This window comes from Aegilops tauschii, chromosome 2 (genome assembly GCF_002575655.3).
Source record: "Aegilops tauschii subsp. strangulata cultivar AL8/78 chromosome 2, Aet v6.0, whole genome shotgun sequence".
Lineage (NCBI taxonomy): Eukaryota > Viridiplantae > Streptophyta > Magnoliopsida > Poales > Poaceae > Aegilops > Aegilops tauschii.
The window spans coordinates 97,702,937-97,727,095 of NC_053036.3; the positions used below are offsets into that span (position 1 = coordinate 97,702,937).

At 41.0% G+C, this 24,159-nt stretch overlaps 1 protein-coding gene across 1 annotated transcript; it reads right to left on the reverse strand.

Moving 5' to 3' along the window:
* Positions 1-18,142: 18,142 nt before the first annotated feature.
* On the reverse strand, positions 18,143-18,640 carry LOC109744709 (uncharacterized). The gene has a single exon (XM_020303855.1). It carries the CDS (start codon positions 18,638-18,640, stop codon positions 18,143-18,145), a length of 498 nt encoding a protein of 165 aa, XP_020159444.1.
* Between the last annotated feature and the right edge of the window lie 5,519 nt (positions 18,641-24,159).

Genomic DNA, 24,159 nt, shown 5'->3' on the forward strand with positions numbered 1-24,159 from the left:
ATCCGGCCCTTTAAGAGCCTTTGGGCTAAATTATGGCCCATATCAGATTCGGCCCATCAACTAGACCCTGTGCTTTTGGGCTCACTTGAGGCCCATTTAGCAATACGGCCTGATATTAGTTTCGTCCTGTTAAAGGCCCGTTTAACATTTCGGCCCTATATTTATTTCGGCATGTTAAAAGCCCGTCATATAGTTGGGCCTAACTATGGCCCGCTTTGCATCCTGCCTGCTCACAGCCAATATCTGATTGGGCCAAAAAAGTACCGAGACAATTTTGGCCTGTTAACGGCCCTTGATATGATTGGCACAATCATGGGCTGGGGTCTATTTCGGTCTGCTGTCGGCTCGTGAGCTGTTCGGCACGTTTCAGGCCCAACCTACTTTTGAGCATCCTAAAAGCCCATTGAATTTTCTTGCGAAAATAGGGTCGGCGGTTTACTCGGCCTATTAAAGGCCCGAAACTACTAGTGGGTCAGTTTACATTTAGGCCTGTTAACGGACCAAGATGACTGGGCCCATCATGCATCCCATACATAGTGATGACGGCCCGATTATGTACCATAATTTTGCGGTTTGGCCGGTTTACTTTTCATGGAGCAAAGACAAGATATATATATATATATATATATATAGTAAAATAACTGCAGCATCGAGAATAAGAAAAAACCTATACTATACAATAAAGAAATTACAGCATATTACATCCACTGGGCATCAAAGTTCGCCACTATGATTATAAAGCACAAGCAGACATCAGATTACATACACTGGGCATCAAAGATTGCCACCAGTGAAAATAAACACGCCGACAAAATAATATACAAAACCGACAACACTTCAATAGAGTTCAAGAAAGGTTAGCCCTGCTCGGGAGCTGGAGCGCAAGCAGCTGAGCAAGCTGATGCGACTACGCTTGTTTGATGCTTATATCCTCTCACTCTGAATGAGAAACAAGCAGGCATATGACAAGTTTTTCACATATAAGTATTAGTGCTGACAATTCATCACATTTCTTATTAACGAATAAAGTGACACAGTTTAAAGTAGCATTAACACAATATGGTATTGTTCAGGTTAAGACATGGCAGGAAATGACATTGTGAAGGAGTTGGCATCTTCACGACACCACTGGATTACAGATCAAGAACTCATAAGTATCAATGGTTAGTGTGCTATCAATTTATCCCATTTCAGATTGGCAACTAAAGAGACAGTATAAATAATAGTAGAATGATCTAACATTGTTCATAGTTGGGACATTGCAGTATGACATTGTGCTGTAGTGGGTAGGTTCACCACACCACTGGATTACGAATCAAGAACAGAAGCATACATGCAGTGCAAAAGAAGATGACTTGCGCTGTATAGTTAAATTTACATGGTATGAAGAAAGAACTTGGTTGTACAACTGAAAACTTAAATTGAGAAGGACAAACTTTTGTTTATGGACTACATAATGAACTTTAAACATGCAATTTGACGCAAACATAAAAAATAAACAATTGTTGCAGCCATGCCTAACCAAATATACACAACAAAGTTTGAAGGCTTGAAAAGGACAAACTTACATTAGTGGTGAAGACCGGATCGATAAAGCCCTTGTCCATGCCGATGGGGGGGCAATTCAAGAAGTTTACCAAAGAATCTTCTTCATAAGCATTGCCTTTATTCTACATTTTGTTAAGAGTAAATATAGATGTGATAATATAAGAAAAAATGGAGAATATTTAAGATAAGATGAAGACTGATGCTACATAACCAAGTACCTATAAATGTAAGTACAACGATACAGGAAAAATGTACAGCCAAGTGCAATGCAGAGCTAAACTTCTTCAGTACCATCGGTGTTATCCGACCTTATGGTAAGAGTAAATATAGATCTGATGTGTAGAAAATGGAGGGCAAAGGAAAATAAGCTGCAGAGTGATGGTACATGAACAACTAGCTGTCAATATAAGTACACTGATAAAGGATAGCAGGTACTTACAAGAACAATGCAGAGGTAAACTTTTTCATTGGCGTTGGATATATTCTACACTAATGTAACCATTAATACAAATCAGATAATTTGGAGCGAACAATTGATAAGCAAGCTATCATGCATACTGCTGTCACATAATCAACCAGGTATGAATGCAAGTACGATACATGATAACAAGTACTAACAAGAACAAAGCAGTGAGCAACATATTTGAGATATTACATCGTCCTTTTCAAACGGAATTCTTCTTTGAGGAGATTTCCTACAAAAGAGATCCGTAAGGCACATGCGGAAAAGTAGAAGTTCAAATTGTCATGTGATATCATAGACAGTACCTCATCCTGGGAATGAGACCAGTGCATAACAAGGTTTTTCCCATTCAATGTCTTCTAAATTTAGCACATGAGACTTCATCGGAAATTCATCTATAGACTTGCCATCAAAGTGTGATTTCCTCAGGTAACACCGATACTGCTGCAATGCTTCCTTAAAAAGCGCAAGCAAGCTTTACTTGTCATGACTATCCAGATTGACCCTCGCCTACTTATAACAATGTAATGTAAATCATTGATGTGTTCAATCAGGAGAAAACAGGAAAATAATCACCATGAATAATAGCACTTACACGTAAGTGGGACAAGAATATGTGAAAATGGTGTTTGTCTTCACTATAATCTTCCCATGATGGGAATATATGCACGTAGTCCCTAACAACATTGAAAGCATTGTCTTTTCAACTAGGAATAACTGGAATGGGGTTTCAATCTGCAGGAATTGGTCGTCTGTGCAGTTGGGATAGGTCTTCGGCCAGTGGACTTGCTATACTTTTTGCTGGAGTGGGATTTTTCTGTGGTACGGCTAGTGCTATCGCAACTGAAATCGGCATACCTTTTGCGGGAGTGTAGGTCCTGTGTGGTGGGGCTAGTGGTGTGGCCAATGAAGTATGGGTATAGTTTGCTGGAGTCAGTCCTACGTTTTGTGTCACTGGTTGTAGAGCCAATATAAGTGGGGTGCTGTCTGATTTCTCTGGCACCACCATGTTTTTCAAGGACTTGGCTGGTGCTCCTTCAAGTTCGGCAATCACCCTCTTCCTTTTTGATATATGATGCAGAAGAACAACATTTCAGTGGAAAAACATGGTATGATGACATATGCAATATGTATTGATAATGGATGGACATGGCATCTTGACATATATGATAAGTAAACTAAACAGACGGCGGTGCAACAAAGTAGAAGAAATGCAAGACACCTTATGCAAGATATGCGCACTCAATAAAACCTTGCCAAATTAGAACATGCACTTTGATGGGTGAAGAGGACATGCCATTTGCCTTCGACTCCTCGAGGTCAGAATAGTCTTTAGGACCATATTCTAAACAAGAATCTGCTTATGGGGAGCGCATGAGTTTGATTGCATCCAGAATGGCACTCAATGCCTTGGCGCCAATTTTGTTAGTCCTTGCAGTGTTCCATAATATTCTTCTGATGCGCGGATTGTGATATTCATTGTGATTACGTAAAATACCTGAGAAGCATGAAAACATAAATAGTACTGAGATTATCTTTGTAATGCAGAGGATATTCTAGTATAGGGGCTCCCTATAAACCCTTGTGTGCTATCACTGGATTCTGATGAGAGAACCCGTGTGTGCTGTAATATGGTGCGTGCATTAATATAATCTGGCACAAGTACACAAAAAATAGGCTCCAGAAGTAAGGATAGTTGGCAGATGATAGGGTCATAATATACTGTATGGCTAGAAAGGCTTCGGATACCAGCTCTCTTCAACTGAAGGTGCAGTACTGTTATTATCAGTGTAACTCTCAAAGGAGACACAGCTCCCCGCATTTCCTTGCTAATCTTATAGGATTCAAGTGGGCAGGCCACTACAATTCCTATTCATATGTTTACAAAATCCTACGAATCAAAGAGGCCCGAAGATTTGAAAGTGTCCATCACAATCGACCGAATAGACCTCTACACTGCAATTGTCCCTGCTCCTCTTCACTACAAGGAACATACTGTACTACTACCATACTCCCTCCGTTCCAAAATATAAGTCTTTGTAGAGATTTCCACTATGGATCACATACAGATATATACAGATACATTTTAGAGTGTTGATTCCCTCATTTTGCTCCATATGTAGTGTATGGTGGAATGTATACAAAGACTTGTATTTAGGAACAGAGAGAGTACTTAATAAAGAAGAAGAACATGCTAAAGAAGAGCAACCCGATTTTGGATAATAAAATGTTCATTGCTTAGTGCCCACACATGATGAACCAGAGCGCATCAAGAATGCAACTCCCTGCTGTCTCTCTATATGTGTTGCACGTGCTTTTTGAAAGTAAAGTAGGAACATTAGCTGACCAATTAAACGTTATCTATTTTAGTAATATCAGCAGCATATCCGATACCTATTTGAGCAATAAGTTTGGAATTATGAGTGGCACGTTGTTTAGCTTGATGGATTGAGGAGCAGTCCAAAGCAGCTACGATGATGGTACTGAATATAAAGGAATGTTTGCATGCAAGTCGCGTGACTTTCGTCATTTGGGTCAGTCGACCATTTCAGGCGGTTGGATGAAGATCCTACGTCTCCTAACCCTTCTTCTTCCTCGTCTCTAATTCTTCCCCTACAGAACACCGCACGGGCTGCCGACCAAAGCACCGGCCCCGACCCTCCCGCCCACCCCTGAACCGCCCCCACCGCATGTGTTCCTCCGCCACCCCTCCCCCACCCCGCCCCCTCCCGCATCGAGTTTTCTTCATTCGGCGAGGCCCCACCACCGCCCCCCACAACCACCGTCCCCACCCAAGCCCCTTCCTTCCCTCAGGCGAACTCCGGCGAGCTCTCAAGTATCGACTGACCCAATTTTGAAATTTAGTTTACTGTCATTTAACTAGTGTGGTATATAAAAGGGGAAAACCATAAGCATTGCGAGTATAGTGTTGAGCGTGCCAGGGCGGATCTGAAGGTGCAAACCGGACAAAGGCAACTTCACAACCAATGTTTGCTTTCAACTAACAAGTAAGATTCTAAGTGATGGACAAGAAATCATAGCAAGCAGTGGCGGTCTATCTTCTTGCTGACATAAATAACCAGATACAAAAGAGTACTGCCTCCGATGTTGCGCCGTGTAAGCATTTGCTGAGGTGTTGAGGGTGCTGCGGTAGCGATGGCTGATACGTCTCCAACATATCTATAATTTATGAAGTATTCATGCCATGTTTATAACAATTTAAATGGTTTTGGTATGATTTGCATGGAACTAACCCAGACTGACACTGTTTTCAGCAGAACTACCGTGGTGTTGTTTTTCGTGCATAAATGAAAGTTCTCCAAATGAGCTGAAACTTCTTGACTATTTTTTTGGAATAAAAGAGACCCCCGAAGCTTCGTGGGACGGCTAGAAGAGACACAAGGAGGGCACAACCCACCAGGGCGCGCCTGGGCCCCCAGGCGCGCCCCGGTGTATCATGCTCACCTCAAGACCCATCTGGACGTGAGACCGACGCCAAAAATTCCTATAAATAGAGAAACCATCAGAAATAACTCTAGATCGGAAGTTACGCCGCCGCAAGCCTATGTAGCCACCGAAAACCAATCGGGAGCCCGTTCCGGCACCCTGTCGGAGGGGGAGATCATCACCGGTGGCCATCTTCATCATCACGGCGGCCACCACGATGAGGAGGGAGTAGTCCATCCTCAGGGCTGAGGGTTTGTACCAATAGCTATGTGTTTAATCTCTCTCTCTCTTACTATCTTGAGATGTCACAATCTTGATGTATCACGGGCTTTGTTAACATAGATGGATCATATGATGTTTCTCCCCTCTCTACACTTGTTGTGATTAATTGAGTCTTTACCCTTTGAAGTTTTGTCTTGTCGGATTGAATGCTCAGATATGAGAACACATGATATGTGTCTTGCATATGAATACCCGTGGTGACAATGGGGTATTATTTTGATTCACTTGATATATGTTATGGCACTCAACTTGCGGATTCCCGCGGTGACCTTGGGGTAACCTATGCATAGGGGTTGATGCATGTTTTTATTATCTTTTCTCTAAATGAAACTTTGGGTCCCCCTTGTAGTTCTTTGTGTGGATTGAGTATTATGAATCTGAAATTGTTTGATACATATCGTATAATTAACTCACGGGTACTCGCGGTGACATTGGGGTATCTAGGTGACATTAGAGTTGGTTGATATGCATGATATGGTGTTATTTTAGTACGAAGTCTTGATTAGATCGATCAGAAAGAATAGCTTGCTGTTATTTTACTACGAACTCTAGGACAGATTTATCGGAAATTATAGCTTTGAGGTGGTCTCGTACCCTACAAACAATTTATATCTTTTGTTCTCCGCTAGCAGGAACCCGGGAGTGATTCTTTATTGCACTTTGAGGGATAATCATATAATCCAACTATGTTAGCATTATTGAGAGATTGCACTAGTGAAAGTACAGACCCTAGGCCTCATTTTCCATTATTGCAATACCTTTTGTGCTTCGTTTTATCATTTACTACCGTGCTATTTTTTATTGTTCGCACTAAAAAACTTATATCTACTATCCATACTACACTTTTATCACCATCTCTTCGCCGAACTAGTGCACAATTTGCCATTGTATTGGGTGTGTTGGGGACACAAGAGATTTCTTGTATTTGATTGCCGGGTTGCTTGAGAGAGACTATCTTCATCCTACGCCTCCCACAAATTGATAAACCTTAGGTCATCCACTTGAGGGAAAATTGCTACTGTCCTACAAGACTCTGCGCTTGGAGGCCCAGCACATGTCTACAAGAATAAAGTTGCCTAGTAGACATCAAGCTCTTTTCTGGCGCCGTTGTCGGGGAGGTGAGTGCTTGAAGTTATATCTTTAGATCTTGCAATCGGATCTTTTAGTTTCTTGTTTTATCACTAGTTTGGTTTATAAAAGAAAACTACAAACAAATGGAATTAAGGTTGCATCATATTATCGATCATCTTTATAATGCCTTTCTTGAAAATGATGGTTCGTAAAATTGTGCTCAATTGTTAGAAGAAGAAGTCAATAAAATGTTTGGCACAAATTATTTGAATGATGAGCATGATTGCAATGTTGTTAGTATGAATTATTTGAATCCAAAATGCTAATGATGATTGCACTAGCCATGATAATGATGTCTCCTATAAGAATGTCAATTTTTGCAGAGTAAATTGGGAGTGCACATGCACACCAAAAATGGAAGATAGATTTTTTAAGAAGCATAAATATTTAGAAACGAAAAAGTTGCAAGAGAGGCTAGATGATTGTGCTGAAAGATTTAATACTTTTCTCCATCCTTGTGAACTTTAAACCTCCAATGCTACTCGTTTCATGATCAAATCGTGTCCAAAAATTGTGATAACTTGATTTCCCTTGAGCATCAGAAAGAGCTTAGTCTTCTTTTGGGGTATGAAGAAATGAAACGTATAACTGTGAGTATTCCAAAATTTAATCTCAATCAAATTCTTGATTTTTATCTAGAGGATATTTATATGTTTTGTGCGGTAAATTGCATTGAGAATCCTTATATTGCCAACTATCTAAAGACAAGAAAACAAATAGAGTATGAAGAGACTACTAATGAAAGGGAATATATTTCCCAATATCCTCCTAGTGTTTATTATGATGAATCAGGTAACGATGAGGAGCTTCCTATCCAATCAATCTCTTCAACAAGAAGCTCGAAAAAATTGATTAAACCCACATGTGGGGTGGTCAAGAAGAAAAAAAGAAGAAGAAAAGGAAGAGGTAAAAAGGGAACTCTTCCATGTAATATTGCTCCTATCACCGTTGTGCCTCATGAAAGTGAATCAAATATGTTGATGGAGGATGATGATATTGAGTATGATTTTGTGATGCCTACTACTGGTTGTCATGATTATGATTGGGAAGACAATGATGTCTCTTATGACCTTGAAGATCTTTTTGGAGATTTCTTGGAAGAATATGATAATAATGTTTGCTATACCATTGGTCCCATTCATGCTATTGATAAGAATGATTACGACGATATGCAAAACCACAAGCTTGGGGATGCTATGTTTGATGAGTATGGAATTTTTGAGGATTTATTTGCTGAAAATAATGCTTGTCCCAAGCTTGGGGATGCTTTGCATAATGAATATGATCCTTTGATTCCTTCTAATTTCGATCAGAAAATTTATTATTATGATGGCATGCCTCCTATTTATGATGATTACGATGATGAAAGTGGGTTTGGAAGAGTGTCAACTCTAGGTAGTAGTGATCCCACTATTTTGGAGGGTGTTGAATCTTATTACAATATTGATGAAAGTGGATTTGGAGAGGTCATGCCTTTATTTAGTGATACATCCACTACTTTGGAAGAGGTTTCAATTGACTATGACAATAATGTTGCTATCTATGATGATTATTATGATGACATGTATGCTATAGAGAGTAATAAATTAGCTATGCTTTTGGATCATGAAAAGAATGCTTTATGTGATGGTTATATGGATGAATCTATTCATGATGCTACTGAAAGTTATTACGGGAGAGGAACTTATGATTCATGATGCTCTTGTTATGCTTCAATCTTTATCTTTTATGCGAGCATCATTGAACTCATCATACCTAGCTAAAAGGCATTAAAGAAAAGCGCTTGTTGGGAGACAACCCAACACTTTAATCTACTGTTTTTGTGTGTTCACATGATTATGATACTGTAGTAATCATGTTTTATTGTTTTTCTTTCAATAAAGTGCCAACTAATTCCTTTGGGATCATGTTGGGTCATAGTTGATTTGATCTTGCTGAAAAACAGAAACTTTTGCACTCACGAAAATAACTCTCATTTTTAACAGAAGAGTGATTTTGAGTTGATTATTTTTGCATAAGATTAATATACAAATTTCTCACGTGTTCATAATTTTTTCATAATTTTTGGAGTAGCATAGTATGGTTTGAGTACAGATTACTACAGACTGTTCTGTTTTTCACAGATTCGGTTTTCAATGCATAGTTTGCTTGTTTGCTTGTTTCTATGGCTCATATTGCTCAATATAAATTGTGGAAATGATATGCTACAGTAGCCATTGTGTGGAAACAATTATTAATCTTGTGTTTGACAGTACCAATGTGAAATGGTTTGCTCTTTATCATACTAACCTATCTCACGAAGTTCCGTTAAGTTTTGTGTGATTGAAGTTTTCAAGTTTTGGGTGAAATGTCGAGATGAGGAGAATAAGGAGTGACAAGACCCTAAGATTGGGGATTCCCAAGGCACCCCCAAGGTAATATTCAAGGAAGATCCAAGCAACTAAGCTTCGGGATGCCCCAGAAGGCATCCCCTGTTTCGTCTCCAACATTATCGCTAACCTCACTTGGAGCTATGTTTTCATTCGTCACATGATATGTGTTTAGCTTGGAGCGTCAATTTATTTTTTTAGGATTTACTTTATTTTATTTATAATAAAGTTTTGAATCTTTTATTTCAATAAAAATGGCAATGATAGCCTTTGCCATGCTTATTTTGCAAGTTTACATGTTGCTGTTTCAAAACAGAAAGTTTATCGCTGTTGCAAAAATTCCCTAGAAACGTCAGAATGTGATAAAATGCTGAAACGTTTTGCAAAATAAGATCTGATAAATTTTCTAAAGTGTGGTAATTTTTTCAGAATTGTTTGGGTTAGCGAAGTATGATGAAGCCTGCATTCTTTACAGACTTTACTGTTTTGGCAGATTGCTCTTATGGTTGCATTGTTTGCATATGTTTGCTTGTTTGATGATTCTATTTGAGGATAGGACTATTAAATATGCAGAGGCATTTAGTGTGCAATGTTGAATGATAATTTTAGTGATTTGCTACAGTAGAGAATGATAAGGTTATTGCATCGGTTTATACTAACTTATCTCACGAGTTCTTGTTGAGTTTTGTGTGGATGAAGTTTTTGAGATTTAGGGAAACTGTGATATGAGAGGAATTAAGGAGACACAAAAGCTCAAGCTTCGGGATCCCCAAGGAATCCCAAGTTAATATTCCAAGAAGACTCTAGCATCTAAGCTTGGGGATGCCCCGGTAGGCATCCCACCTTTCTTCTTCAACAATTATCGATTAATATTGGTTGAGCCTAAGTTCTTACTTCTTCACATGAGTTGTGCTATTATTGGAATGTCATTTTGTTTTATTTTTCTTGCTGTTTTAATAAAATACTTAGGTCTGAAAGCTTTAAATAAAAGAGAGTCCTCAAATAGCTACCCATTTACATAACTACTCGCTTGATCTTCACTTATATCTTTTTGGAGTAGCTTGTCATTTACTCTAGCGCTTCACTTATATCCTATGAGTAAATTGTTGAATGAGTTGAATATCATGAAGTTGAAATTACATAGTCATATCATGCCTAGTAGTGGCTTCACATTGGGTTTAGAAAGTGAAAGATTTTGAAGCTTGACAATCACAATATTGGTCATACAAGCAATTCATGAATAATTAGTATAAGGAAGATAACTTTCACATGCAAATACACTATCTTGGATATCTTTTGTGATTGTGAGCCCACATCAAAATATTATATGCCAAAATTGTTGACGTTGGACAAGGAAGACAACATAATGATTTATGTTTGTTCATATTCACATAGAAGTTATATTGTCATAGATCCTTCAACAGGTGGTGCTTGCCCCCTATCTTTGCCAGCCAAAAATTCCGCACCAAGTAGAGATACTACCTGTGCATCCAAATACCCTTAAACCCAAATCTTGTTTTGAGATTCCACATTACCTACCTATGGATTGAGTAAGATCCTTCAGGTAAGTTGTCATCGGTGCAATAAGGCAATAAAAATTGCTTCTAAAAGTGTTAGATCATTTAGTGTAAGAGAAAACTGAGCATTGTACGAACTTGTGATGGAGAAGAATAAAAGCAACATACTGCATAATAAAGGTTGCTATCACAAGGAGCAATATAACGTGACATTCTTTTGCACTAAGGGATTGAGCATGCAAACAAATAAGCGCATGGCAACCTCTGCTTCCCTCTGCGAAGGGCCTATCTTTTACTTTTCAGTATTTCCTTTTATGCAAAAAGTCAAAGTTTTTCTCTCTATTCATTTTTAATTTTATCTTTTGGCAAGCATCATGTGGTGAGGAAAGATCTAGGCACATATATCCAGTTGGATATGGGTAGCATGAGTTATTATTGTTGACATCACCCTTGAGGTGAACGTGTTGGGAGGCAAAATTATAAGCCCCTATCTTTCTATGTGTCCGGTTGAAATGTTTTGCTCATGTGTATGCGGTGAGTGTTAGCAATCATATAAGACTATATGATGGTTGAGTATGTGGAGCTCTTACTTAGACTCTGTTGAATAAGTTGAATTGCAATTGTTTGGTGACTAAGAATATAGGTTGTTGAGTTTCAAGAGAATTCATTGTTTGAACCTTAACATGTGAATTGGTTGCTACTTGGTCGTGAGAAGTTTTATAAGAAAGAATTGCTGTTATGATTCTAGGAAAAGTGATTGAAATTGTCATTGATCAAACTTGTGCACTTTGCTGGCATTCACACTTCATAAATTATTTCTTTTATCATTTACCTACTCGAGGACGAGTAGGAATTAAGCTTGGGGATGCTAATACATCTCCAGCGTATCTATAATTTACGAAGTATTCATGCCATGTTTACAACAATTTTATATGGTTTTGGTATGATTTGCATGGAACTAACCCGGACTGACGCTGTTTTCAGTAGAACTACCGTGGTGTTGTTTTTTGTGCAGGAATGAAAGTTCTCCAAATGAGCTGAAACTTTTTGACAAATTTTTTCAGAACAAAAGAGACCCCCGAAGGTTCGTGGGAGGGCTAGAAGAGCCACAAGGAGGGCACAACCGACCAGGGCGCGCCTGGGCCCCGGTGTATCGTGCTCACCTCGAGGCCCATCTGGACGTGAGACTGACGCCAAAAATTCCTGTAAATAGAGAAACCATCAGAAATAACCCTAGATCAAAAGTTCCGCCACTGCAAGCATATATAGACACCGAAAACCAATCGGGAGCCCGTTCCGACAACTTGCCGGAGGGGGAGATCATCACTGGTGGCCATCTTCATCATCCCGGCAGCCACCACGATGAGAAGGGAGCCGTCCACCCTCGGGGCTGAGGGTTTGTACCAGTAGCTATCTGTTTAATCTCTCTTTCTCTCTCTCGCTATCTTGAGATGTCACAATCTTGATGTATCGTGGGCTTTGTTAACATAGATGGATTATATGATGTTTATCCCCTCTCTACACTTTTTTTGATGAATTGAGTCTTTACCCTTTGAAGTTTTGTCTTGTCGGATTGAATGTTCAAATCTGAGAACACATGATATATGTCTTGCATATGAATACCTGTGGTGACAATGGGGTATTATTTCGATTCACTTTATATATGTTATGGCACTCAACTTGCGGATTCCCGTGGTGACCTTGGGGTAATCTATGCATAGGGGTTGATGCACATTTTTATTATCTTTTCTCCAATAGAAACTTTGGGGTCCCCTTGTAGTTCTTTGTGTGGATTGAGTATTATGAATCTGAAATTCTTTGATACATATCGTATAGTTAACTCACGGGTACTCGTGGTGACATTGGGGTATCTAGGTGACATTAGAGTTGGTTGATATGCATCATATGGTGTAATTTTAGTACGAACTCTTGATTAGATCGATCGGAAAGAATAGCTTGCTGTTATTTTAGTACGAACTCTAGGATAGATTGATTGGAAAGAATAGCTTTGAGGTGGTCTCGTACCCTACAAACAATTTCTATCTTCTGTTCTCCGCTAGCAGGAACTTGAGGGATAATCATATGATCCAACTATGTTAGCATTGTTGAGAGATTGCACTAGTGAAAGTACGGACCTTAGGTCTCATTTTCCATTATTGCAATACCATTTGTGCTCCATTTTATCATTTACTACCTTGCTGTTTTTTATTGTTCGCACTAAAAAACTTATATATATACTATCAATACTACACTTCTATCACCATCTCTTCTACGAACTAGTGCACCTATACAATTTGCCATTGTATTGGGTGTGTTGGGGACACATGAGATTTATTGTATTTGATTGCAGGGTTGCTTCAGAGAGACTAAAGTGGGAGAGATAGACACCTGCTATCCACCTTATGCGACAGGTGCATGTCAGTCGGTGGAACCTGTCTCACGTAAGCGTATGTGTAAGGTCGGTCTGGGCCGCTTCATCCCACAATGCCGCCGAATCAAGATAGGACTAGTAACGCTAAGCAAATTGACCAAATCATCGCCCACAACTAGTTGTGTTCTACTCGTGCATAGAATATACGCATAGACCAAGCTCATGATGCCACTGTTGGGGAACGTAGTAATAATTCAAAAAAATTCCTACGTGTCACCAAGATCAATCTAGGAGATTCTAGCAACGAGATAGAGGGAGTGCATCTTCATACCCTTGAAGATCGTTAACCAGAAGCATTACAAGAATGCGAATGATGGAGTCGTACTGGTGGCGATTCAAATTGCGGAAGATCCAATCCAAGCGCCGAACGGACGGCGCATCCATGTTCAACACATGTACAGACCGGGGACGTCTCCTCCTTCTTGATCCAGCGAGGGGAAAGGAGAAGTTGTGGGAGAACTCCGGCAGCACGCCGGCGTGGTGGTGGTGGAGCTCGTGGTTCCCCGGCAGGGCTTCACCAAGCACTACAGAGAAGGAGGAGATGTAGCAGGGGGGAGGGCTGCGCTAGGGGAAGGGGTGCGGCTGCCCTCCTACCCCCTCTATTTATAGGGTGAAGGGGAGAGGGGGCCGCCCCCCTAGATGCATCTAGAGGGGAGGGGCAACCAAGGGGGAAGCTTGCCCCCCAAGTTGGTGGGGGGGGCCCATCCCATGGTTTTAACCCTAGGCGCCTTGGGCCCCTTGGGGGGCGCACCAGCCCACTAAGGGGCTGGCTCCCACCCATATTCAGCCCATTTGGTTCCCCGGGGCTTGTGGCCCCACCCGGTGGACCCCCGGACACCTTTCGGTGGTCTCGATACAATACCGATAACCCCCGAAACCATTCTGGCGACTAAAACTGGACTTCCCATATATAAATCTTCACCTCCGGACCAAGAGAACTCCTAGTGACGTCTGGGATCTCATCCGGGACTCCGAACAACTTTCGGTATCCACATACAATTTCCCATTACAACTCTAGCGTCACCGAACCTTAAGTGTGTAAACCCTACGGGTTCGGGAACCATGCAGACATGACCGAGACATCTCTTCGGCCAATAACGAATAGCGGGATCTGGATACCCATATCGGCTCCCACATGTTCCACGATGATCTCACCAAATGAACCACGATGTCGGGGATTCAATCAATCCCGTGTACAATTCCCTTTGTCCATCCGTATGTTACTTGCCGATATTCGATCGTCGGTATCCCCATACCCCGTTCAATCTCATTACCGGCAAGTCTCTTTACTCGTTCCGGAATGCATGATCCCGTGACTAACTCCTTAGTCACACTGAACTCATTATGATGATGCATTACCGAGTGGGCCCAGAGATACCTCTCCGTCATACGGAGTGACAAATCCCAGTCTCGATTCGTGCCAACCCAATAGACACTTTTGGAGATACCTGTAGTGCACCTTTATGGTCACCCAGTTACGTTGTGACGTTTGATACACCCAAAGCTTTCCTACGGTATCCGGGAGTTGCACAATCTCATGGTCTAAGGAAAGATACTTGACATTAGAAAAGCTCTAGCAAACGAACTACACGATATGGTGCTATGCTTAGGATTGGGTCTTGTCCATCACATCATTCTCCTAATGATGTGATCTTGTTATCAATGACATCCAATGTCCATGGTCAGGAAACCATAACCATCTATTGATCAACGAGCTAGTCAACTAGAGGCTCACTAGGGATATGTTGTGGTCTATGTATTCACACATGTGTTACGGTTTCTAGTTAATACAATTATAGCATGAACAATAGACAATTATCATGAACAAGGAAATATAATAATAACCATTTTATTATTGCCTCTAGGGCATATTTCCAACACGCCGAGCCCCCCCCCCAGTCTTGAGGAGCTTTGGAAAGAAATGAATGTCTCCTTGTGGGAGGCTTTGCCTCCGGCAGAGCGCGCCAAAATAGAGGTGGAGAAGAAGGCCGAGGAAGAGACGCGCACCGCGAGGCATGCTGCCTGGCAGGCCTATGTCGCGTCCGAGAGAGTCAGACAATTGGCTCTATGGTAGAAGGCTCGTGCGAGGGCCGTGAGGGTGGCGGAGGACGCTCGTGCCAAAGCCCTGAGTGCAGTCGGGCCCAAGCGCCTCATCTACGCTTGGCGGTACGTGGACTGGGTGCATGCTTGCAGCAAGGAGGAGTACCTGTTGGTGCCGGATCACCACACCGGTGAGATCGCGCTCTCCCGTCGGCAAGCCGCCAATCAGCACCTCACGAGTTGCGAGGCTGAGGAAGAGGCGTTCTGTCAGCGCGCTGGGAAACGGCCACGCACCAGGGCACTCGTGGCGTGCCACAAGCGCTTCTGCGAGCGATGTGGCTTTTATTTGGAATATAATTTAGTTTTGTAAGATGATCTCATTAGTTTTCGGACGCAAATGATAAATCCGAACGTTCGGGAATTATTAGCGTCCTTAATTAAATATGTAAAAGGAAAAGTTTGGAAACCTTGTGTATCCATACGCATTTTGTAAGTACGTGCATATAGCACAATCTTTACAATATACTATCGCACTACACGTCTCTCTATATATATGCTTGCAGACTGTGCTACTACTATTACTTATGTACGTGCAAATGCACGTTTTAACATTACGATGCGGTTTTTGTAAAAGTAGAAATACGACACTAGTGAAGCTTGTGAAACGATTCAATGCAAAACAAATGCAAAAATGCTTGTTTGATTGTTTACTTTTAGCTTCCTTCTCTGTGGTTATTTCTCTATCGTACTTTGTACTGAGTATCTCACTGGTCGGGAAGGCATGCAAATTCCCAAACCGCTTCCTACACCCTATAATAAATTTTTTGCCTAACAAGTTGTGCCGTTAAATTGGAATTCCAACTTGAGTACTACTACTAGGAGTACCAGATGCCAGTTCTTCAAGGCTTCTAGATTAGTAATCCCATACTACTACCTCCGTCCTGGTTTATTGGTCCCCATTGTAATCCGTGTCAAATTTTAACCATAAATTTAACTAATGAAATGTTTATGCATGTCACCCCAAACTATATAACTTTTGTTGACATGCACTAATATTTTATTAGTTAAATCTTTGGTCAAAATTTAGCACAAATTACAATGATGACTAATAAACCAGGACGGGGTTAGTAGTTTAGAAGCCCAAATAAATGAGTGAGGTGCCTTATGTGACTAGTCTTATGGTAAAAGCTGGGGAAGAGATGGCTTATTTTTTAAGCTGCCAAAAGAACTAGCCCTAGGAGTAGTAGCTAGGGATACTAGGAGTAGTAAGTAGGGATTGAGTGTGCGAGATGAACTGGACAAAGTAAATGCAGCGAGATGAAATGCAAAAAAGACGGAGGGATGTGATGGTTGCTTGTCCGTTTATTTTACCAGGCCACTTATTACTAGGAGTAGTGGGGTTTTGTGATATGACGGCTTTACTGCCACGCCACGAGCGGGGTGAGAATCCAATGCAGCGCCGCCCTCTACACTAGTACTACCTCGGTCGTGGTTTATCAGTCCCCCATTGAATTTGACTGAAGATTTAACTGACCAAATGTTAGTGCATGTCAACAAAAACTATATCGTTGGATTCGTATTTGCATTTATCGTACTATATATAATGTTAGTTAAATTTATGGTCGTACTAATATATAGTAAGGTGCCCGAGTGTTGCACGGAACAGTGAAATGCATTGATCGGGGAGTTATTTATTTTGACAAAGTATGTGGGGGTCATCTCATGTGTAACGAGTATCGATAGGTTTCTTCGAATATTATTTCTACTATAGAGCTCACAAACATCCGGGTGAAATAGATAAAAAAATTATCTTTTGCAAACAAAAGAGTTCAACCTGCATCCAAAACTTGTGAAGAAATAACACTTATTGTGCTTTGCAAGAAATGATCTTTAAGAATTAGTTGTTGAGTATTGATTTTGTTTATTTTTTCTAGACCACCATGAATGTACTCCCTCCATCAAGGTGAATAAGTCATCTTGAGTTGTGCACCATGACCAAGAATGAGGGGAAAAAGAGATAACTTTAATGTTTATTTGCTAATTAATAGTGTTGCATGCAATGAACTAACCACTGCATGTCGAGTTTGGTAGTCTTGAGTCATTGAAAACATGCACGCCACACATCTCTTATTGGTTGATATGTCAAGAAACAAGAAACGAGGTGGGAGTAAATGCACCGCGCCTAAGTGTTTTGGAATTATTTGGTTTTCCTAAGGTGACTTAGAACGAGTACAGTACGGTACAGTCAGCAGGCTATAAAGTAGATGAGAGAGGATGGGAGAGAGAATGTAAGCGGGCTCTCCTCATGCAAGAGCCAGCTACAGCATGTGCTCCAAGGCACTATGTGAGAGTGGAAAGTGGGCCATGTATTAATAAAGTAGCACATACTTATAGCTAATTGTTATAGATGTTGGCTACAGATGACATGGCACTTTCTTATAGTCAATAGTTGGCTATACTATTAATTATTAACCATGCACTTATACACTTAGACAGAGGGATTAAATCAGGATGACTTGGAAGGGGGCAGAGGAGATGTAAGAAATGGTTCATCATAAGTGTTTCACCAGTACTGTAGTAAAAATGCTCAATTAATCTCATAAATGGCAAGAGAGAACTCTAATGGAGCAAAAACATACATGGAAGATTCTAGACTAAACCATAAATGGATACACTTTTATTCAAGCGCGATACTCTAATAGAGCAAGATCATGCATGGAAGGTTCTGTACTATATAAATAAGAAGTCTCCACATGATTAGACAGAGAATTACATTGAGCGAAGACTAATGATCAACATTTTAACTTGGTAATGCATATCTCCAGGTGAAGCTCCTTGGAGTCCCCGTGCACCATATTGGGGTGAAAATCATGCCATGGGTCTTCCATGTCCACTTCACCGGGAAGGAATCAGCTCACACAGTCCGAGTCAGCGTCATGGAGCCGGGGTGGGCACCCACGTACCTCTGAGGGGCAGTAACAGTGAGCACGCACCCGTACACCGGCCTCATGTCAGCGTCAGCGGCGTTGCCCCTGACGCACACTACAGAGATGGGGTGGTGGCTTGCGCGGGCCTTGTCGGTGCCCACGACCAAGAGGAAGACGCTGCCATCCTCCTCCGCGACTAGCAGGCGGTGGTGATCCTCCAACGACTCTGGCTTAGCGAATGGGTAGCACGTCTCGTACTTGATGTTCACCTCCATGGGCCAGTAGTGTTCGACGGACGGTGTCGTGAGGTGACGCACGAGGCTCGACGGCGAGCCCTGAAATGATGGCGTGCACTCATAGCAGTAGTAGGGCCCGTGCGCGCATCTGGAACTATGCTCTGCCAGCGAGTGCTGGTCAACGTACCTCACGCAGCCGAAACTCTTGTAGACGCAGAGCACCTTGGAGGCATCGGCCAGGCCGTCCATGAAACGGGAGTAGCTGTAGGCGATGTTGCGCAGGTGAATATATGAGCAAGTTACTATGAGATTTTATCTGAATAAGCACAAAATAAATCATGATGGCTATAACAGAGATTAAACTAATAATGTGGACTAGCATAGTAGACGAACAGATCGAATCTAGGACATAGACTAGAAACATGAATTCTACCACGATTTCGAACAGGAAGGACAGAAACACATACGATGCAACGGGAGCAGCACCGTTAGCATTGAGGTTGTCGCCCATGTCGTTGAGGAAGAGGTTGTCGAGGTCAGGGAAGAAGTCATCATCGGTGAAGTCGTCGCTGCGAGCAGTCGCGCGAGTGTGCTCCCCAAATTCCAACAGCACCCGCCGAATGGAGCGTAGGAGGGAGTGGCTGTAGGGGACGTTGCGGCCGCCGAATGGAGCGCAGGAGTAGCACACGACGCAGTAGATGGTGCTCCTCCCTAGTCTCTATCTCTACTCTCTACTCTTATAAAATACTAAGTTGGTGATGATGGTGTGCCTGCCATCTTGTAATATAGACCGTCCGATCGATATCTGACGGAGAGAAAGCAAACTATGACAATTTTACAAAAGATACCTCACATCTCTCCACATTTACAGATAAGGCCTTGCCTCTTTCATCCTTATCTCCCATAACCTCATTGCTGAGCAGTCAAAAAAGGAAGTCTCTGGAACAATTTGGCATGGTGGCCGCTGCCGGCGCCGTCCATCCCCATGCCTCCTCCCAGTCCGACCACCAGTCACCACCACGCCCCACTCCTCCTCACCTTATTTATGATCTTTCTCGAGATATCATTTTTTCGAAGAAATTCTCGAGATACCATTTTTTCGATAAAATTTTCAAGATATCATTAGTTTTTACACATGGTATTACTCCTGCATGGGTCAATCACAACAGGTGTTTTGTAAAAAAATGCATCTTGATGTTCCATGGAACGCACGGGCATCTTTCTAGTTTTTTGCATATAAATTCCAAACACCACGTAGACACGGTCTTTCACCATTTTATAACTATGTTAGTATCAATGTTAGTGGTCAGCCAGTGCAAGTTATAGCCCCTTTTTTTAGTAATGATATATGGCGATTGTTCGCCACGAGCTTAATCGTGGCGAATCCCACATAACCATCAGATTTTCATCCGATGGTGGCCTGTTTTTAAGCCATAGTATATTTGACAAAACCGCCACCCTTACACATGTACTGTAACTGCATCACGGGCGTTTGCATCTACCTTGTCTCCCAGCGAATGTTTGCTGGGGATTGGAGTTAGCACCGATGGCGGTTCGCAGTCGTTCCACGCTCGGGCATTGAAGTTTGTAACTATTTTAGATTAGAATATACTCATACGTCTCCAACGTATATATAATTTTTTATTGTTCCATGCTCTTATATTATAAATTTTGGATGTTTAATGGGCTTTACTATGCACTTTTATATTATTTTTGGGACTAACCTATTAAGCAGAGGCCCAGCCCAAATTGCTGTTTTTATGCCTATTTCAGTGTTTTGCAAAAAAGGAATATCAAACGGAGTCCAAACGGAATGAAACCTTCAGGAGAGTTTATTTTTGGAACAAGCGCAATCCAGGAGACTTGGAGTGGACATCAAGGAACAAACAAGGCGGCCACGAGGTAGGAGGGCGCGCCCAGGGGGGTAGGCGCGCCCCCACCCTCATGGGCCCCTCGTGGCTCCCCTGACCGACTTCCTTCGCCTATATATACTCATATACCCTAAAACATCTAGGAGCACCACGAAACCCTATTTCCACCGCCGCAACCTTCTGTACCTATGAGATCCCATCTTGGGGCCATTTTCGGCGCTCCGCCGGAGGGGGAATTGATCACGGAGGGCTTCTACATCAACACCATAGCCTCTCCGATGAAGTTTGACTAGTTTACCATAGACCTTCAGGTCCATAGTTATTAGCTAGATGGCTTCTTCTCTCTCTTTCGATCTCAATACAAAGTTCTCCTCGATCTTCTTGGAGATCTATTCGATGTAATTCTTTTTGTGGTGTGTTTGTCGAGATCCGATGAATTGTGTGTTTATGATCAAAATTATCTATGAACAATATTTGAATCTCCTCTGAATTCTTTTATGTATGATTGGTTATCTTTGCAAGTCTCTTCCAATTATCAGTTTGGTTTGGCCTACTAGATTGATCTTTCTTGCAATGGGAGAAGTGCTTTGCTTTGGTTTCAATCTTGCGGTGTCCTTTCCCAGTGACAGCAGGGGAAGCAAGGAACGTATTGTATTGTTGCCATCGAGGATAAAAACATGGGGTTTATATCATATTGCTTGAGTTTATCCCTCTACATCATGTCATCTTGCCTAATGCATTACTCTGTTCTTATAAACTTAATACTCTAGATGCATGTTGGATAGCGGTCGCTGTGTGGAGTAATAGTAGTAGATGCAGAATCGTTTCGATCTACTTGTCGTGGACGTGATGCCTATATACATGATCATGCCCAGATATTCTCATAACTATGCACTTTTCTATCAATTGCTCGATAGTAATTTGTTCACCCACTGTAATACTTATGCTATCTTGAGAGAAGCCACTAGTGAAACCTATGCCCCCCGGGTCTATTTTCCATCATATAAGTTCCCAATCTATTTTATTTTGTAATCTTTACTATCCAATCTATATCATAAAAATACCAAAAATATCTATCTTATTATCTCTATCAGATCTCACTTTTGCAAGTGGCCTTGAAGGGATTGACAACCCCTTTATCGCGTTGGTTGCAAGGTTCTTATTTGTTTGTGCAGGTACGAGGGATATGCTTGTAGCCTCCTACTGAATTGATACCTTGGTTCTCAAAAACTGAGGGAAATACTTTCGCTACTTTGCTGCATCACCCTTTCCTCTTCAAGGGAAAACCAACGCATGCTCAAGAGGTAGCAAGAAGGATTTCTGGCACCGTTGCCGGGGAGTCTACGCACAAGTCAAGACATACCAAGTACCCATCACAAACTCTTATCCCTCGCGTTACATTATTTGCGATTTGCCTCTCGTTTTCCTCTCCCCCACTTCACCCTTGCCGTTTTATTCGCCCTCTCTTTCCCATTTTCCTATTTTTCGCTTCCTTCTTGTGTGCTTGTGTGTTAGATCGTTTATTTCGTCGTCATGGCCAGTCCTTCTATCATTGTTAGTACTCCTGATCATGAAGTTCTTAATTTTAAACAAAGGGAGGGAGAAAATCTAAAAGATGCTTGGCATAGAATTTGCAATGCTCAAAATAGATCTACTAGGAAGCAATCTACTTCCGTTCTTCTTTGCAATTTTTATGTAGGCATTACTCCTTGGAACAGATATATTCTTGATACCATTACCGGAGGGAATTTCTTGGGTAGCCATACTTTTGATTCTTATAATGCTATGATAGATTTGTTTTGTCCACCACCTCTCTTGGTTAATGGAACTGTTTTAACTTTGGAACATGTGATGCAAAGGCTTGAAATTATTGAAAATAAAGTTGCCACTGTAGACTTAATTGAAAATTTGGATAAAAAGATCCACAACCAAATTACCCAATATGAATCTAAGGTTGGAGTTACTCTGAATTTTTTTAAAGAAAAGGAACCTATAGTTAACGAAAGAATAGATCTAGATTCCACAAGAATCGGTAAACTTGAGGATATTATTACCAACTTGGGTCTGCCTTTTCATCCGTGAAAAATACTCCAACTCCTCCTAGTACCAAAATTGCCAAATTAATGTATGTTCCTAAAAATAAGGGTGAATCTTCTAGTAAGGATAATGCGGATCTCAAATCAACAAGTGTTCACCCCAGCTTTTTCGCAATCATTAAGGAACCTTTTGATACAAACGAATTTCTTGATTTCTTGCCTAGGAGTTTAATCATTAATAAAAAGAAGGAAACTCCTAAGGGTTATAAGTGTTCTATTGAAGAATTGAATACCAAAGATGGCAATACATAGATCTATTCTCGCTTTTATGCCTAGCTAGGGGCGTTAAACAATAGCGCTTGTTGGGAGGCAACCCAATTTTATTTTTGTTCTTTACTTCTTGTTCCTGTTTAGTAATAAATAATTCATATATCCTCTGGTTAGATGTGGTTTTATGTTTTAATTAGTGTTTGTGCCAAGTAGAACCTATAGGATAACCTACGGTGATAGTTAATTTGATCTTGCTGAAAAACAGAAACTTTTGTGCGCACGAGAATAATTTTAGTAAATCACAGAAACGTGATTTTCAATTGATTCTTTTTGCGGAAGATTAATAGACAAATTTCGTAGGACTTCCTATTTTGGTAGGATTTTTAGGGTTCTATAAATATTCGAAAGTTACATATAACTATATACTGTTCTGTTTTTGCTAGATTCTGTTTTTCGTGTGTTGTTTGCTTATTTTAATGAATCTATGGCTAGTATCGGGGGGTATGAAACATAGAGAAGTTGGAATACAGTAGGTTTAACACCAATATAAATAAAGAATGAGTTCATTACATTACCTTAAAGTGGTGGTTTGTTTTCTTGCACTAACGGAGCTCATGAGATTTTCTGTTGAGTTTTGTGTTGTGAAGTTCTCAAGTTTTAGGTAAAGATTTGATGGATTATGGAATAAGGAGTGGCAAGAGCCTAAGCTTGGGGATGCCCAAGGAACCCCAAGGTAAAATTCAAGGACAACCAAAAGCCTAAGCTTAGGGATGCCCCGGAAGGCATCCCCTCTTTCGTCTTCGACTATCGATAACTTTACTTGAGGCTATATTTTTATTCACCACATGATATGTGTTTTGCTTGGGGCGTCTTGTATGATTTGAGTCTTTGCTTTTTAGTTTACCACAATCATCCTTTCTATAAACACCTTTTGGGAGAGACACACATGAATCGGAATTTATTAGAATACTCTATGTGCTTCACTTATATCTTTTGAGCTAGATAATTTTGCTCTAGTACTTCACTTATATCTTTTTAGAGCACGGCGGTGGTTTTATTTTATAGAAATTATTGATCTCTCATGCTTCACTTATATTATTTTGAGAGTCGTTTAGACCAGCATGGTATTTGCTTTGGTTATAAAATTAGTCCTGATATGATGAGCATCCAAGATAGGTATAATAAAAAAGAGTGCATTAAACACTATGATACTTGATAATTGTTTTGAGATATAAAGGTGGTAATGTTAAACTCATGCTAGTTGGGTAATTATGAAATTGAGAAATACTTGTGTTAAAGTTGGCAAGTCCCGTAGCATGCATGTATGGTGAACATTGTGTGTCAAATTTGAAGCATGGGGTGTTCTTTGATTGCCTTCATTATGAGTGGAGGTCGGGATCGCGCAATGGTTAACTCCTACCAACCCTTCCCCTGGGAGCATGCATAGTAGTACTTTGCTTCGAGGGCTAATAAAAAAATTCAATAAGTATATGAGTTCTTTATGACTAATGTGAGTCCATGCATTATACGCACTCTTAGCCTTCCGCAATTTGCTAGCCTCTAAGGTACCGTGCATTGCCCTTTCTCACCT